At 40.6% G+C, this 16,957-nt stretch overlaps 1 protein-coding gene across 2 annotated transcripts in view; it reads right to left on the reverse strand.

Annotated features, from left to right (window-relative positions):
• PI15 (peptidase inhibitor 15) overlaps positions 1-14,251 on the reverse strand; it is a 29,294-nt gene extending 15,043 nt beyond the window's left edge. Inside the window, exons 1-2 of one of the 2 annotated variants that reach the window (XM_027792060.2) lie at positions 14,186-14,251; positions 12,473-12,814 (exon numbers count right to left, since the gene is read on the reverse strand). In XM_027792060.2, coding sequence (XP_027647861.1) covers positions 12,473-12,745 — 273 coding nt within the window. In that variant the 5' untranslated portion in view covers positions 12,746-12,814; positions 14,186-14,251. Of the gene's footprint in view, positions 1-12,472; positions 12,815-13,367; positions 13,567-14,185 lie in introns of those variants that run through there. The other variant, XM_005229890.3, reaches the window with a different exon arrangement.
• Between the last annotated feature and the right edge of the window lie 2,706 nt (positions 14,252-16,957).

Consider the following 16,957-nt stretch of genomic DNA (forward strand, 5'->3'; position numbering starts at 1 on the left):
GAGCCCATCACTGGTGCTAACGAAACATCCTAAGGCTTTAGGATTTTGATGGTATCAAGGAACCGCATCATTTGGGATCTGTACCTTTATTAAAGCAGGAGCATATGTTCGCTATAGGCCTCCACAATGACTAGGTGAAGTAGTTGATGTCAGAACCTCCTTAAGGACCTTCTCTTTTCTTAGAGCACCTCTCAGTTTCGGTGCACAACAGGCTGGAGTCCTTTTAGTCTGGCTTAATAGTATTTGTACTGTGTAATTACATAAAGATTAGGAAACCAAATCTTTCTCTTGTGTAAAGGCTGATTCAGGACCTCTGGATATCAGTGAAGCGCATGACATGACTGTTTTTCCCTTTCATTAGCCTGTCTCAGTAAGATGGTCCAAACACTCACCACAACATTTCTGCCTGGAACCAGTATTAAAACACTGGGTTTCAAGCTGACATTGTGAGATGTCAGTTTGCAGTCCACAGAGCTCTAGGAAGTAGTTCATGTCTCTCAGAGTTTGGCTTGGCCATCCAAAGGATGCCAATACCTGGAGAAAATGTACATCAGGTAATTTTCTGATGTGTTTTCCATAGCTGGAAGAGTTTGAAACATACTGCATAAGCGCATTTAATGCATATTAATTGCATAATTTGCTGAAATAGGAGGAAAAGGTCAATCACAGAAGTGGCCATGTATGGCTATTACTTTACCTTCTTGATCACGTCTTAAGATTTCTCATTTTTTTAAAGAGAATTATTTTAACATTTAGTGAAAAGAGGGGAGAAGGAAGGTATCCTTACTCTGTCAAGGCTTTCTTTCATATTTTGAAAGATGCAAATAAGTTCTGGGACGTTATCTATCATCCAAAGCATCACTAACTAAGAAAGGAAAGGATGAATGTCTTGGAATTTCACATAGACCCTTAATGGCCGTTTTTCTTAACAAACAGACAATCCCTATCCCTGCAAGTATAAAAATGTTACATTCGTAAATTGCTTTCATGCATACTAGAATATGTTAATGATTGTTTCCCATTTCTGCAAGAGGACATCTCCTCAGCATTTAAAATGGAAAAAAAAAACCTGGCTGCTCTATAAATCTAAAAATGGGCATCCATTTCTATTACAACCCTTCAACACACTGTCAAAGAAACAAAAAAAAAAAAAGACAAATGACAATTTTCACTTTTTATGTTGCTGATACCTATCCACAGATTTATGATCTGATTGGCAAATTCTTCAAAACATGCTATGATTATTTTTTTCCCACAGCACTCAATTTCTGTCTTCTTCCAAAGTCATCAGTAAAAACTGTCAACACTTCACTGCATTTACTTTCCTTAAAAGTGATGTTGCATTGTCTTTTTCTGTTGAGTCACTGCTTCAAAAGTAAAAATAAAGTACATGCAGATAAAATGTTTATTTCAGCTTTCTTACAGGTAGACAAAAAGGGCTGATTCAAGCAAGTCAAATACCTCCCAAGTAAAACAGATACTTAAATCAGTAATATCTTTAGACCTGAAAGGTAGTTTGATAACTAACGTTTTAGTTGCCCCAACTAGAGATGCTACACCAGAGAAAGAATGACTGACCTGGAATTGCACCCCTTTATAAGTTGTTATTAAAGTTCAGAACTTGGAAGAAGTGGAAGTTAAGATCCATTATTCCTGGCAAATATGGGAAGTGAGAAAAAAACCAAACATCAATCTATGCTTTGCTAGTCTAGTTCTTCATTATGCAAGGATGATGACTTTCCATGAGAAAGCTGAAACATTTTTAATTTAATTTTCCTGATTTCCTGATTTTCAGAGACAAAAATTAATCTGTTTTCAGATGAATCAGATACCTTCCCTGAATTTCAGAATGCGTATTTCCAGTGACAAAATAAAATATGTGACTTAGTATTGTTATATCTGTATTGTGCCTTGTTGCATGAGCTCTGAGACATCATTACCAAAGCAAACGGCAATGAACTCTCCTCTTCTCTGCAAGTACTCCGAAATGGTTGTTAGTAGCAACACATAGCAAGAACTTGTGATCTAAATACAAAGGGAGAAGAATACACAGTGATGCACCATATAAATGCTTTTCTCATTCCATGTGGATATCTGTGTGTGAACTGGAGGTTTTTTAGAAGCACTTAATTTTACAGCCCTCATTGTCACAAAGAGAATATGAAAAAAATGTGAGCAGTAGGAGCGCTCCTTCTCTGAGATTGCCAGCAGACAGATTGCTAGATAGAAGATAGGGGCTAACTGGGGAATCGAACATGTTTTTAACCCGGTAGCCTAGGGGGTCTGCTAATGATCATTTTAAAGCATTCAAGCAACACACAACCATGCTTCAATTCTTCTTTCGCCATCGTAATCCCTGATCTTTACTGGCTTAGTCTTATTGCCAGTAGCAAGAAAGCTCCCCTCACTTGCATGAGTACAAGAGAACTTCAGCAGAGCATTGCTCTAAATATTAAACACCAGCAGCAGCCCTCAGTATTTTACTGGTTTGGTTTTACTATGATGTATCAGCTAGGATAATATTCTGCATATTTCTTAGTGGTAAAACAAGTACTTTAAGCAAAGCATACACATCCTGGTCACTCAGTACCCTCCTAAGAATTCCCTGAGTGCCCATCAGGTGAGGGCTGCTGCCAGTAATGCCACAACAGCCATGGTGTGACCAGCCCCTCAGCTGGCTGCCAGCAGCTATACAGCTGGAGTGACAAGCACCGGGTACAGGTCTGAGCACAAATCCAGAGCTAACAAGTGAAGTATGCTGGTTTAAGCACTCTCCTTTTCCACACCTTCTTTACACAACTGCAGTTATGTGATGAGATTGCAAATGAAATGTGGGGATACGTAATAAGAATATAGTTCCATGGCAACACAGTTACATTTTGCAGTAATAGAAAGTGGCAATCTGTATTCCAGTTTTGGCATCTTATTTGTTATTCATATATGCTTACTGTGGACTCACACTAGTGTCTTCAGAACAAATCCATGGTGCGTTCCTGCACACCTCAGAAAGGTGGCCAGTAGGACCTTCTTTTAGCAGTGACCAATCAAAAAATTCACCTTTCTACCTCAGACTTCTGATTTTGTTCTCCATTAGCCCTGTAATTCCGCATGTTTGCCCAGCTGAAGATCAGAAGCTCTTACTTCCAGAATGGAAGCAAGCGGGAAAGAAGAAAACTTTGATTCAAGCAGTTTCTTCCTGTGAAAAAAACGTTGGGAAGCTGAGGGATGAAATTTGACTTGTCCAGCCCATCTGCACAGCTGCACTCCACAGCTGCTCGTGCAAGCCCCAGAGTGGATTAGCAGATGTAGGCTGCTGCCCTCCAACATGCAGGTCTTGTCCTCACGGGTCATTCAGCCATGCAGCCTTGCACCGGCCGTGTCACTTGCACATGTGGTGGCCGTTTCTCAGAAATCCCATGCAGGAGTCCCTTGTGCAACTTCTCCCCTTCTTTTCTGTATAGCCAAACCTGTAGCATTTTCAGGTTCAGATACTTTCTGTAGGACCCCCCACCACGTCCACTATCCCAAACCTGGCACAAAGCTTAATAAAACAACCCACCAGCCCTTTCACCTGCATGCTTTTTCAGCAGAGTGACTGAAAGAGCCTCGTCTCTTTGCCTTCACTTTTTTCAATACATACTGTGTGATGAAAACATATGAGCTCATTGGAATTTATAGACAGATTTGGCAAACATCATGTATTTATTTGGGCTCTGAGATCATTTGGACTCTAGGCTGTCTCTCTCTCTCTCTGAATATGAATACTTTTTGCTCTCAGCTGCCACCTGTTAGAAATTTTACTGTGCACACTGTAATTCATGCCTACCACATGCGCAAGACCTTTCTTAAATGCATTAGGTAATAATTAGAAAGTTTACACATACAATTGCTGAAGTCTGCCCTGCAGAGAAAAAAAATCTTGATGGGCATCGCAGTTCTGTACCTCATTCTTTTGCAAATAAATACAGGGTTAATACATCAAGCTGCTTGTCCAATACTCCACTGCAACTCAAAGTAAAACTGTGCAATGTTTCATAGTCAATTTACTCTCATAAAACCAAACCTCCAAACATCTGATTCACACTTCTGAAGGGCTCAGTATTAGAAAGTCTGTCTTGTAGTAATCAGGGCATCACCAGACAGATGTCCAAGAAACCTCATTGCCAGAAATTCCTATGAAAATTCAAGTCTATATTTTATACAGAAATTTATATTCCTAGGTGCCTATTTGGTCCAAATTCAAAGTGCTAACATTTGAAGCTTGACTGCTGCTAATAGTCAATTTGTTTCTTCTAAATGTTGTCCGCGCTTCTTTTCATGTTTGGCACCAGGCTTTTAAACAATAAGAAAAAAAGAAAATTGGTAAGCTGTCAGATTTAATAACAATAAGCTTCCCTGATATGCTATTATTTGTTTAGCTTTTTGAAAAGTTAAATATCAGAACTACGTATCTTAAAATATTCAGTGCTTTCCTAACCTACTGCAAGACATATTTTAGTTGGCAAGAGCTTATCTCAGAAGTGGTAACAAAAAGGACCAAACTTTGTCTAGCTCCACGTTACCCTGACAATTCGTCATGAGTCTAAAGAGGAAGGTGTCTGACCTCTATCATTTTAAATGTGATCAGAACAAAGTGCTTTTTCTCACAACCACAAAATGTGAATGAAAAATGTATTTCTTTTGTGGTGTTTTGTTTCTCTTCTATATGAAAAAAAATCTACACTTTTAACTTTTTTTTTGTTACTAACCACTGAAGTTTTTCCTTAAAACAAAAAATGTTCTTAATTTCTTTAAAAGTTTTCAAAGAAAATACTTATTATTTTCCAAGTAGCTCTAACTGAAAGACATGGCAGCATGACACAAAAGAAAACACATAGCTTCTTCTTTCTGCAGGATAAAGAATAAGAACAATAGTTCTTTATTCTCAGAAGAAGAAAGCTCAGTTTAAGATTCTTTCTCTTGATGCAGATTAGCATATATCACTGCACAGATAGAGGTGCAAACCCAGTTCATTCTTGGCTGAGTTAAAATAGACTTCAAACCGCATCCCAGGGCACCTGCAGACACGTTCATAGGTGGAGGTGCCTGTGCTGAAGACAGCATTCTGTGTACTAAACCCTATGAAGTGGTTATCCTGGGGTTTCCATCTTTTGCTGCCTTTAGGTCACACATTTCCACAGACCTGGACAGACTATTCTTCTTTTCAGATTTTCTTTTCAGGTATGGAAAGAGGATAAAAATGATTAGAGGCTTAAGATTACTATCATCTCCATTCATGTATGAAATGAAGTACTGTGTACTTTGGATCAAGATTCTTGTGAAAAATGCCCTGTCTCTGTTTTTAGCCAAGAAGTTCAAGAGGTGCTACATTTAATAATAAAGGAATGTCTAATTCTGAGGGCTCTGGGCAAGTTGCTTTTCTATCTGAGACTTTACTAGGTTGTTTTTTGTTTGCTTAAACTCCTAGAAGGCTTTCTGCTAATACTAAATTTAAATAATGTAAATATTCTCTTCTAAAACACTATCAAGATGGAAGTTTTAAAATTCTTATGCATAAAACTTTGGAAAGGAGCTCTAATACCAAAGCAAGTTTAACACAGTCATGCTTTATCAACATATATTTATCAACAATAGCTTTTTGGGGGAAGTTCTCCATATTTTTCAAGGAGTGCTTTCCAGCAAAGGTCCTTTCTGTTCAACTTTTGAACAGGTCTTCTGTCGTTCACTCTGAACACAACTGATGGCTTTTTAAGAGATATACTTCTTATAGCTAGCATCCACTTTGATTTGACCGTAGATGAACACCAGTTTAGTTACCGAGACAGAATGGAGTTTCCTGGCCTTTTGTAGATGAAACTGCTAGAACAGCGGGCAGCATCCTGCATCTCACCGATAGCCAATGATTAGTACAGTGCTGCATTACTGACAATATGAAATAGATAAGTGGATAATCTCACCTGTGAGGCAAGAGAGCTAGGTAACTATTGTGCCAAAAATTAAGAGAATGTAAGCTCCATCTGCTTTTGCTTTCTCTCAGCCTACTGCTGGTTGCCATGTTTTGCTCCCACTGCAGAAAAAGGCCGACTATGCTGTGAAACGACTGCTGCCTTTCAAAGCTGTCCTGCAGACACCCCTAACTGTAACCATATAAACCATATCCGTTGTTTCTGTACCCTTCTCGTTTTCTGAAAGGATTGATAGTCCAGAATTCATTAGCCCGTGATATTCAGACACTCCTGGTGCTGGCAGGCGCACCAGGCAGAAGGGACATACTCAGTTGGCTGAACAGAAACACAAGTGGTAGCAGGGAGAAACTGGAACCACTGGACACCTTTCACCATTGCAACGCTTCTCATTTGTTGTCACCTCCCTTCTGAATTCCCAGCACAGAGCAATCTGGAAGCTATGGCAGAATGCGATAAGTGGACGACACTGAGAAAGCTCCAGACTCCTCCATCTCTCTCCCCTCAGAAGTCTGGCGTGGACTGTACTTAGATTTACTTTGTGCTCTGGCGTTATGAAAAGCAGATTAAGATCTCTGTACCCTGACTCATCATCTGATTACTTTACTGCAACCTTCTCTGTGTATGCAGGATTTAAGATAACAGGGCTATTCAATGGAAAAAGAAGGCTGCCAGTAACTTCTAGAGTAAATTCTCCATTGCATTATGGCACTTGTGTCTTTAAACATGCACAGTTAAAATGATGGGCCTAATCTGCTTTGACATTTAAGGGTGCTGTTCACTGATTTAACAAAGGAGCTGTAAATTGAGTGCAACTGTAATCTGCTCCAATCTGCAGAAGTATTGTAAGACGTGCACATGGAAATTACGGAAAGATTATATGCAAGCATGCATCTCAATTAATGCCAAAAAAACTGTCAGTAAATATGCAAAGGGTAATGTTTGAAATGAAAAAGGAGATAAATTCTATTGGGCAGTGAAAAAGTGTATAAAAAGATTAATTATCTGAGTTTTAGAGGGAAATATTTAGGTTAGACATTTGGAAATAATTTCTATTCCTAAGGTAAAATATTTGCCAAGAGATGTGACTGAGACAGCATCACTATATGTGTTCAGGAGTAGACAAGATGAAAACCATATGTATTTAAAGCAGAAGGAAGTCCTGCAACAAGACAGGGATAAATTACATGAATTAAGAGATCCTATCCAACTCATTAGACATAAATCTTGAAGGAACTAGCCCTGCAATCCTTACTCACAGACATGGATGATTTCAGTGGGACCATGTAGATGAGCCAGGGCAAACAACGCAAGAACAAAATATTCTCTAAGATTTAGAACGGTCTGTAAGAAACCACACTGACAACAGCAAAAAATAGGTAAACAAGTTGAGAAGCTTATTTATCAGAAATGCTTTTGCATTTAAGAGGAAACCAAACTAACTCACTTTTTCCATGTCCATATAAAAGGCTTTAGGTATTAAATAGGACTTTGGATAACTTGAAGTAGGTTGGTTTTTTTTTTTTTCATTTTGTCTTACACGTCACACATTGCACAGTGTTTTTAAGATCACCTTGACAGCAAGTAAGTTTTATCAAGATTTTCAAATTTAGGAGTGAAATAATAATGCCGTTGTTTACATTTGTGACAACCAAGTGGGCTATTTTCTTGCTTCTCTGACCTGACTTTGTAAGTTGTCTGCAGATGTTCATGCACAGGAAGCAAAGTCTCCAAAGTCATCACCTCAGCAGAGGGTCACTCCTGGGCCATACGGAGTGCGCAGATCTCCCCCATGACTCACATGGACTCCCTCATACAACTACCAAGAGCTTCTTTTGCAACACAATTACTTTTCTTTTAGAACAATAGTTCATTTCCTTTGTCCATTTTATCACAGTCTTTCATGAGGATTTACTACAAATTAATAGGCTCTGTTTCTCCATTCCCTCCCAGTTCCTCTGCTAGCGGCTCATGAGAAACTACCTTTACGTTGCCATGAAATAACTGGGTATCCAAACTAACCCATTTCAGGCTAGTCTGGCAATCTTTTATTCTGAGTCCTACAAAGTGACATGTTCAACAAGGGGCAGATTTTCCCAAATATAAAAGCGCATTTATGCAATCTGAACAAAAAAGACCTGAAACTGTATCAGAACATTTTCTATACATAAGCAGGGTCAAGTTTATCTAGAGCGTTTTTCTGCTCTTAAAATCTTCAGGCAGCATTCCACAAACATTCAGCTTCATGTTTTTGAGTGTGCAGTCCTGCCCCATCTATTATACTTCAGACATGCCAGTCTGCTCATGACTACGTTGATCAGCACTGGGCTCAGGTGCATCCTTGCAGAGCCAGCTGTGAACTGCTCACAGCTCCTCTTTCAGTCTAGCTCTTTAACAAGTTTTCAGATCACCTTAGAGTGCTCTTAACTGGAATGGATTTTCCCTCTTTGCCTAGAGGAATGCCATGGAGACAATGTTAAATGCTCATTAAGGCCCAGCTATATCAGAGTTACTCCTTTTTGGTACGTGCAAACTGCAAAAAGCATGCCTGTACGTAAGTACCTACTCCACCAGGTTTTGCACGCACACAGTGATGTGGGTTACAACAAAGGCTACAACACAAACTTTTAAGGAACTGGCCTCAAATAGGAATGATTGTAGGGAAGGTAAAAATAACATTTGATTCTCATACAAAAAGATATTTCATTAATGAATGTTTTTGGGAGCCTAAAGATAGTACCAATGCATACTAAATGGCATGTTTTATGAGACTCAAATTTCAATTGACAACATACTGCAAATCTTTACTGGCCTACCAAGTAGATGAGATGTTCCAGAAAGGCACCACAGGCCTCTGTAGTACAGAATTAGTATTCAGAGAAAGGGATTTGTTTGTTCACAGACTTCAACTGCATTTGCAGATTTCATACCTTTCAAACTAGAGAGCTGCAGGCAATTCTACACCTCACTTTTTCTAAATCATTCATTTTATGGAATCTTTCTGTGTTCTCCAGAAAAAAAATATACAAAGCCAAATGGATGATTTTCACCCTCTGCCAGGTCAAAAGTATGGTGTCATCTTTCTTTCTGCAGGTAAGGTATCAGGTTTTAGAGCACAAGTAAAGACAGGAGAATGACAGTCTTAGAATGAGAAAGAATGAAGGATGTCCTAAGACTCAAATTTAAAGATGTCATTACCTCTGCATTATAGGCCTGAAAGTTCTTGTTTCTCTTTCACTGTCCTTCACACACACACTGACTGTAGTTTTGTACCTGCAGAAAAACTTCCAACTGAAGCCATCATCAGTACCAGAACCAGAACCAAAAGGAGGACTGCTTTAAAGTCTGACACATAGGGTGCTAATGTGCCAAGAGAAAAATTTCCCAAAGTCTGACGTAAGACACACCAGTTCTTTCACTAGGGACTGACAGCAAAACAATGCCTCTCGGCAGTGCTTTTGGCTCCCCAGCTATCCACACTCACTGGGGACTGCATACAACAGGCTGGAGCAGCACTTCGACCCACCTCTCTCAAAGAGAATTAAAACACTCCCCGGGCTCTGTTACTGCAGTGTTGATCTGAACCTCCCCTGCCTAACACATGTGCATTCAAAGCCATTCTTTGAGACCCCTCATCCAAAGTTCTATACCACCCAAACTCCAGACAGTAAGAGCAGACAGAATAGTCCAAGGAGTTCAAAGCACTAAATGCGTGAGAAGCAGACTGCATCAGGGGAAGTAACAGAGTATGTCCAGGAGAAAAGCCCCCCAAAAGGTTAGGTGTGGGAAACTGGAATCACAGGAACCTGAGTTCTTACCAGTAGAGAAGAAAAAGCAAATGGAACTGTATAGAAGTGAGAATGTGATACAGCAATTCATGAGAAGAACAGAGTTCCCAACAGAATTACGAAAAAAGAATAAAACACAATTTAATAGGACTGTGGACAAAGATGAGAAAACATCTTTTTCTTCTACTTCCAAACTGCTTAGTCCTTCTCTGCTTCAACACACTTACAAGAGATTTCCACAATCTACTGCATCTGTAAGTAATTCCAGCTCTCTACATGTGACATCCTTTTTAGTCATCATTAGGAGAAATGGGAAAGGCCACTTTCACCACTACCACTGCAGCTTTCCATAGTATTCAAGACAGACACACACACTCTGTAAGTTTTTTTTCAGGCACAGTGCAGGTTGTCTGCTGGTAACAATGCGATTGTCTTATTTATGAAAATGAGTAGAGTGACACATCTTTTATATATAACAGCAGCAACCTTATGTCCCCGTAAGACACAACGGATACGGTGCCATACACTGAAGCTACACAGAGACTGAAGAGCGGACTAAGTAAATTCAAGTGGGCATTACTGATACAGGGGTCCCCAGTTCTGGTATGGCTTACAGCACCATGTTAACTTCAAGACCTTCCTACCAAAACCTTTCTGTAGCCACACAGGTAAAACTTTAAATAGATGCTGCCATGGTTACAAAGCAGATGTCAGAGCAAGCTATGTACGATGTTGCTTACTGGTTGTTGGTTTTTTTGCTCTGTAAAGTTACATGGGACGCGCACAGACTGACTAAACTCTGAAAGAGTTGCAAAGGTGGCAAAGGGGTTGCCTGCCACTTGGGCATCCAAGTTCAAGTGGTGCTTTGGATCATTACCTATGTAGCTTCAGGTGCTGCTCTGAATTCTGCAGTATGAAGTCCCAAAGTACTTTCAGACTGGGAAACAAAACATGAAAGAAAGCCTTAGACCTTGCCCTTGAGATTACTGATGGGACAGATGCTGACAGGAACACAGCTACATCCTATGGCTGGTTGGTACTGGTAAAAGCAATAGTAAGAAGGGCAAGGAAAAGAATAGCATCTAAGCTGTAAAAAGCATGGCTTCAGTCTTGATTTTGTACCAACTCTTGCATAGTGCTGTTGCAGAGTAACACTGAATACCTGACCAATATAGGTAAAATCTTGGCAGTTTATGCATACGAGTGCATTAAATTAGATTTAATCAAGGAAGCTTGCTTTCTCTATTGAAGTTGTTTTTTATTGAACAGGCTAAGAACATTGCACTTACAACACTCTTGAGAATATGACAGGGTGCTGGCTTCACTTAAGCAAACTGCAGGAGCACATTTCTAAAACACACAAGTCAAGGATGGGCATGGTAGGCTGCCATTCCCTCAGACATTAAAATAAAGTTTATTTATGCAGAATCAAAGGAAACTTCAGTGGAGAGCCCAGCAATGAAAACGATGAGTGAGCTTGACTTCTGACCTCTCTGTTTTTTCTGTCTCTGACCTTTCCACTTAACCAAACTTCAAACTCAGCCTATGGTATGGCAACAGGCCTTCATCCTGCAGTGTTTTGAGAGCACTCAGCATTTTGAGGTGCTGCTGGGATGTGCTAAACAGATTATATGATCAAATCCAGATTTAGGTAACATCTGTGACAGAAAGATGACTGACTTGTTAGCCATTAGCTGCTAAAAAAAGAGGAGTTTTTAATTACTGTTACCCCCTTTTTATGTCAAGTTGATGGTGTCCTGTTTCTCAAACCTCTTAAATCTCTTGTCATATAAGAAACTCTGTGACTGTAAGCAGATATTATGGTGCTGACACAACTTGTCTGTGCTTTCAAAACAGTGTGAGTACCCTACTTAGGAGGCAAAAAAAAAATATCTGTTTGGCCAACCTATGTTTAACATTAGAGGTCCTCAGCATGCATGCATTCAAAGTTGGAACACAAAATAGCAACCACACTGCTTTAGCTAGTAGTGCCAAGTATGAAATCACAGTGAATGAATAACATCTCTCATACCTGCAGGAACAGATAATTCACATAATGAGTATTTGCCAATGAGGGGAAAAGGTGCCTGCCACAAACAAAACATTTTGAGCACAACAAAATCCTACACACTAGAGAAACATTTAAAAGCAGCATTGTATTCGATGGAAAAATAAACGTATCAGGTGCGCACAAACAATATGCCACAAGTAAAACACATGAGCATGAGAAAAACAGTGCACCAGATGAATTACTTTGCAAACACCACTTTACCATACAGTCTCCAAAAGCAGTATATATGAAAAAAACTAGAAATGGTCATTGGCTACCCTTTTGCATACATTTCATCAATGACTTTCAGTGTACTCCATAAAAGCAACAGGGCTACTAATGCTTAGCACTTTAAACACAGGTGATCACATACTATTCCTCAGGCCCACAAGCGTTAACTCACAGCTTCGTTTCTTGGGTCCCAGAAGCTTCATTGGGACTACTCATGGAAATTAAAATTCAACAGGGCAAGTAAAAGGTTGAGAGTTCAGTATTTAGCTTTTGCTTGCTTAAGTTAATGCAACTTTAAAAAATTCAGGAAAGAACATCCTAGTAATCAATAATAATTTAAAATCATTTATCTACTTAACTAAACACTCACAATTTGTTTAAGAAAATGAAATCACTGACTTACAGTTTGTTTTATTCTGAGATAAACAAAGTTCACTTACCATGTATTCCATGTTTGAAGCAGGTGGGAAGACTTTGCCTCTGACTTGATTATGATAATCAAGAATGGCAATCATGTCATTCTGCGAAATGTAGCGCTTCCGCCTAGCTTTGGGAATTTTTGCAGAGTCCAGATGAGCTGCCAAAGCCGTCTCAATGTCAGTAAAATTATTGTCTGACAGGAGTAGGTCACTGGAGTTGGGTAACACTAATGCACTTGTTTCACAGAGAATGGAAAATAAGAAAGCACAACTGATTGCAGTGATTACTGTCATTTTGAGGCCAAAGGAGAAAGACAGGCCACAGAAGTACTCTGCTTTAAGTTAGGGCAGTAGGAAACCGATCTGTAGAAGAGAAGATGTCAAAGATGTGATTCTGTACATCTGGGTAGGAAGACAAAGTGAACTGGCAGGCTGTGATCAGAAAAATTATTCTATCAGCTCAGTCATAAAACCAATACAGTCAGAACACATGTTTCTAAGCAATTTTCAATAACCACATGAAATGTTATGGTCTTACTACAAATACACTAAAAGAAGTATCGTTATACCATTAATTACATGATTAGAGCTAGGAGTATTCCTGAAATAGTGACAGTGCTATCACACCAGATCAGTCCATAAACCACACTATTAAATCTTGAACCATGAGACTGCAAAAAAACCTCACAGCGTGTTTTCCACTGAAAATTAAAAAGACACCCTAGGCTATGCCTATCCCATATGCATGGATTGTTTTGACACAATGTGGCACAGATAAACTAGTAGGCAAAAGACAACACATGAAGCATGAAAGCAGGACATCTTAGAAATAGCATTCAAATCTTAACTTCAGCAAAATGTGATGAACATTGATAAAACTGCATGCAAAGCAAACTTACTGAGCTGAATGGCTTACCTCTGGACAATACCAAGAAAAAAAGGAAAGCAAAGAAAAAAAAAAAAATACAGTCTATTGTTCTCCCAGTACATATAGCACTCTCCTATATGATGATATGAGCCTTTCTGAAGGAGTGTCTCTTATTATAAACCCCCAAAGAACAAAACTCTGCTGGTTTTGAAGCTTCTGGCCACAGGAGCTGCTAGCAGCCTTTATATGTCACAGCCGGCAGCAGCCCGGGCAGTTTCCCTGAAGGTCTCGCTCAGCCACCGGCAGAGGGAGGAGCTCTGCGCAGCGCGGGGGCGGCCATTGGGTGGCATCCCCGCCGCGGAGGTGGTTTGGGGAGTCAGTCACACCCCCGGTTTCTATAGTACAAAGGGGCAACATGCAGGACTTTCTTTCTTCGGCACTTCCTACCTTTTCCCCTTCCCCGCGTTTGATTTTCGCCCCTCGTTTCACTAGCGGCGTGCTGGCCTGGCGAACGCTGTCTCACACAGCTCCCCCAGCGCCCGCCGAGCGGCGCGGGGCTCGCACGCCGCGGTTGCCCCACTCACAGGAAACGGAACCCGCGGCGCCCGGCCCGGCCCGGCCCGGCCCGGCTCGGCTCGCCCGGCCCGCGGGGCAGCCTGCCCTGCTGCGGCGTGGGGGGCTCCCCCTGGGCCACGCCGGGCAGCGGGAGGGCCCCCGCGCCACCCGTCGCCGAGATGCGCGGGGAGCTGCTCCGCCGGGACGGCCCGCGGCCCACCCCCCACACACACCCCGCCTCGGCTGCGCACCCGCGGAGGCACCGGGCGAACGGCGCCGGAGGCAGGCCGTGGGTAGCCGGTGTCGGTTACCTGGGCGTCTGGCTGCCCGTGAGAAACTACGGGAGCAGCAGGACAGAAAGCTCTCGCCGGTGCGTGGGAGACATCTGTTTCACATTAGCTAGCATATAGCTGGGATTATTTAAGCACAGAATGGCCCAGCCACTCACACAGCAGAGCTGAGGGCATAACACTGAGGCCATGACGAAAGCGAGCAGAGAGCAGCAGCAGCAGCAGCAGCCGCCGCTGCCGCCGCCAGCAATTGTGTACTGAAGACGGGATAGGAGCAACACAATGTCAGGCTGATCCCCCACCAGGGCTCGGCGACCTGGGGCAACCCGTAAAATGAGACACGTAGAAATGTAATTACAGGATTTTGTGACATCATAAAGGAGCTAGGAGGGAGAAACACAACCGGTTTGATACTACACCCACAAGTTTCAGTAGCTCTGTTAGAGAAGCAATATGGGAATTAAGTATTAAGGAAGCGAAGTCCAGTAGTTGGAGCACGGGGCTGGAAGCCAACACTCACGCTTTCCTTTTGGCTCTGCTGCTCACTCGCTGTGTGGCCTAACCCAAGCCATTTAATCTCTTTGTGCAATCTCTACAATGGTATACCAGCCTTCTACAGACATGTTATAAGGCTCAAATCACTAATGTTTGATAATGTGCTTTGTGATGAAAGGTGTTAAGTAAGTATAAAGTATCATCACTAGTTATATTACCATATGTAAACCCAGCCTGTCCAAAACTGCTCCTTGCAACGCAGCTACAGGTATTGCTTTACATGATTGTACAAGAAACTTATACGTCATTTATCTCTACAGGACTAGATGTTGGATGATTCGTTTAATCCAATTTTCCTCCTTCGAAAATGAAGTGCTTATTTGTTAATGTTAATAAACAGTTAAAAACTGTTCCCCCATTGTTTGAATACAATGGGAAGAATTCTCTGCTCCTTTGAATTGCCGCAGGTCCTTTGATTTCATCTGAGCTGCAATAAGTTATCAAAGGGAAGACTCGAGCTTAACATCTCAGGAAGTTCAGAGGGTAGATTTTATTACTTAGTCACATTTTAGATTGCTATAATTACTTCCTCATACTCACACTGTGGCAGTACTTGGAGGCTGTTATGACATAGGGCTGTACACGGAACAGCTAGGATAGACAAGCAAATGTAAAATAGCTGTAACATTCACAGCTGTAAAATTGAGCTGTACTTCCCTAAGAACACGCCAGCTTATGAAATTTCCTTGATTTCCATTGCTTGTGGTCGTTGCCTAATTATTTGTTTCCATGTCTAACAGGCAGTCGGTGTAACTACTCACCTAAATGTAGGAAAAAAGGTTATAAGCAATACTAACAAGCACAAGAGCAAAAAGTACATGATGAGCGGGAGAGGCCTTAGGGCGTGAGAGTGCCTCGACCCAAGCCTATTATATTGAAGTTCTCAAATAAGAAGCAGTAGCAAATAGTGAAAGAGCAATAGTAACTCTCAAACTTGACAACTTAGGAACCCTAGACAATCACGTGCATGTGTGTGTTCAGTTTTCTTCTGAAAAATGAGTCAATGGCCTGACATGCAGTGAAAATTGGCAAGCAAGACCAATGAAGCCACACTAAAGTCTTCATGAAGGTCCACACCAAGGAGAGGAATGGATAAAATGAGGAAGAATGAAGCAAAGAAGGATCTAAGATGTCTGCAGGCTCATAAGGAGAAAAGTGAGGAGTGGATGGAACTGTCTGCAACATACACAAAAAGAACTATTTCCCGAGTCTTCAGCCCACTCAAAAAATACAAAAAAAGAACAATCAGACTAGTGACAAAAGATTATTGCAGGCCCGAGAGAGACATTAGTGAGACTGTGGAATGAGTCAAAATATCTGTAAACCTAATTAAGAACAGAATGTGCCAGCTGAGGCAGCCACAACACTGTTACTGAGCAGCCTGGAAAAAAAAAAAGGGGGCAATAATTCTTGTATTTAATGTCGGCAAATGTTACCAATGAAAAAAGTTATACAATCAAGAATGAGAAAGAATGTAGAAGAAACTAAGAAAGAAAAATAACTCTGTTTATCTTCTGAAAGACTCTCTCAATTCTAGGAAATGGACTAGATTTTAAGGTTTCACTGGAAAATATCTACTTTTAACAGAAACAGTGTTCACAAATAGGCAAAAAGCAAAAATGGCAATACACTATATCAGCAGAAGATCAAGATTTTATCTGGAAGATAGGCTTGGGTCAGAAAGAATAGGATATAAGTTTATGAAATACACCATCTTTACCTTCATTGCACAATAAAAGTGATGACTTACAACACTTACGGTTCTTCTGCAGTGTATTCCTTGGATTAAAAACATAAATTCTGATCTTCTAATCTTCCATTACTCAACAAAGTAGTACGCACTTTATCATTTTGACTGACATTTATTTTAGTAAATGAGTTATGACTGTATAGAAGCAGAGTTGTCATCATTTAAGAATAGCATACTTACACCAAATTAATTTTATGCTGGTTGCTTGTTAAGCAAGTTAAGCTTGAAACATTTAGTATAATTTCTTTTATTTTTAACTACCTTAGAAATACCTGTGGGATTCCAGATACTTTTGATATTATAACTTTACTCTCAGAGAATTCATTCATAAAATCAAAGCACAAAGTGTGTATTTTTTCCTGTTCTGTATCTCCAGGCATAGTGAAGTTCAAAAAGTCTCACACATTCAAATTTCTCAAAAAAGCTTACTTTTGATACTTCATCATACTGATAGCCATCACACAGAGACAATGGTTCATTGAGAAGTA

This window comes from Falco peregrinus, chromosome 3 (genome assembly GCF_023634155.1).
Source record: "Falco peregrinus isolate bFalPer1 chromosome 3, bFalPer1.pri, whole genome shotgun sequence".
In the NCBI taxonomy this organism is placed as follows: Eukaryota; Metazoa; Chordata; class Aves; order Falconiformes; family Falconidae; genus Falco; species Falco peregrinus.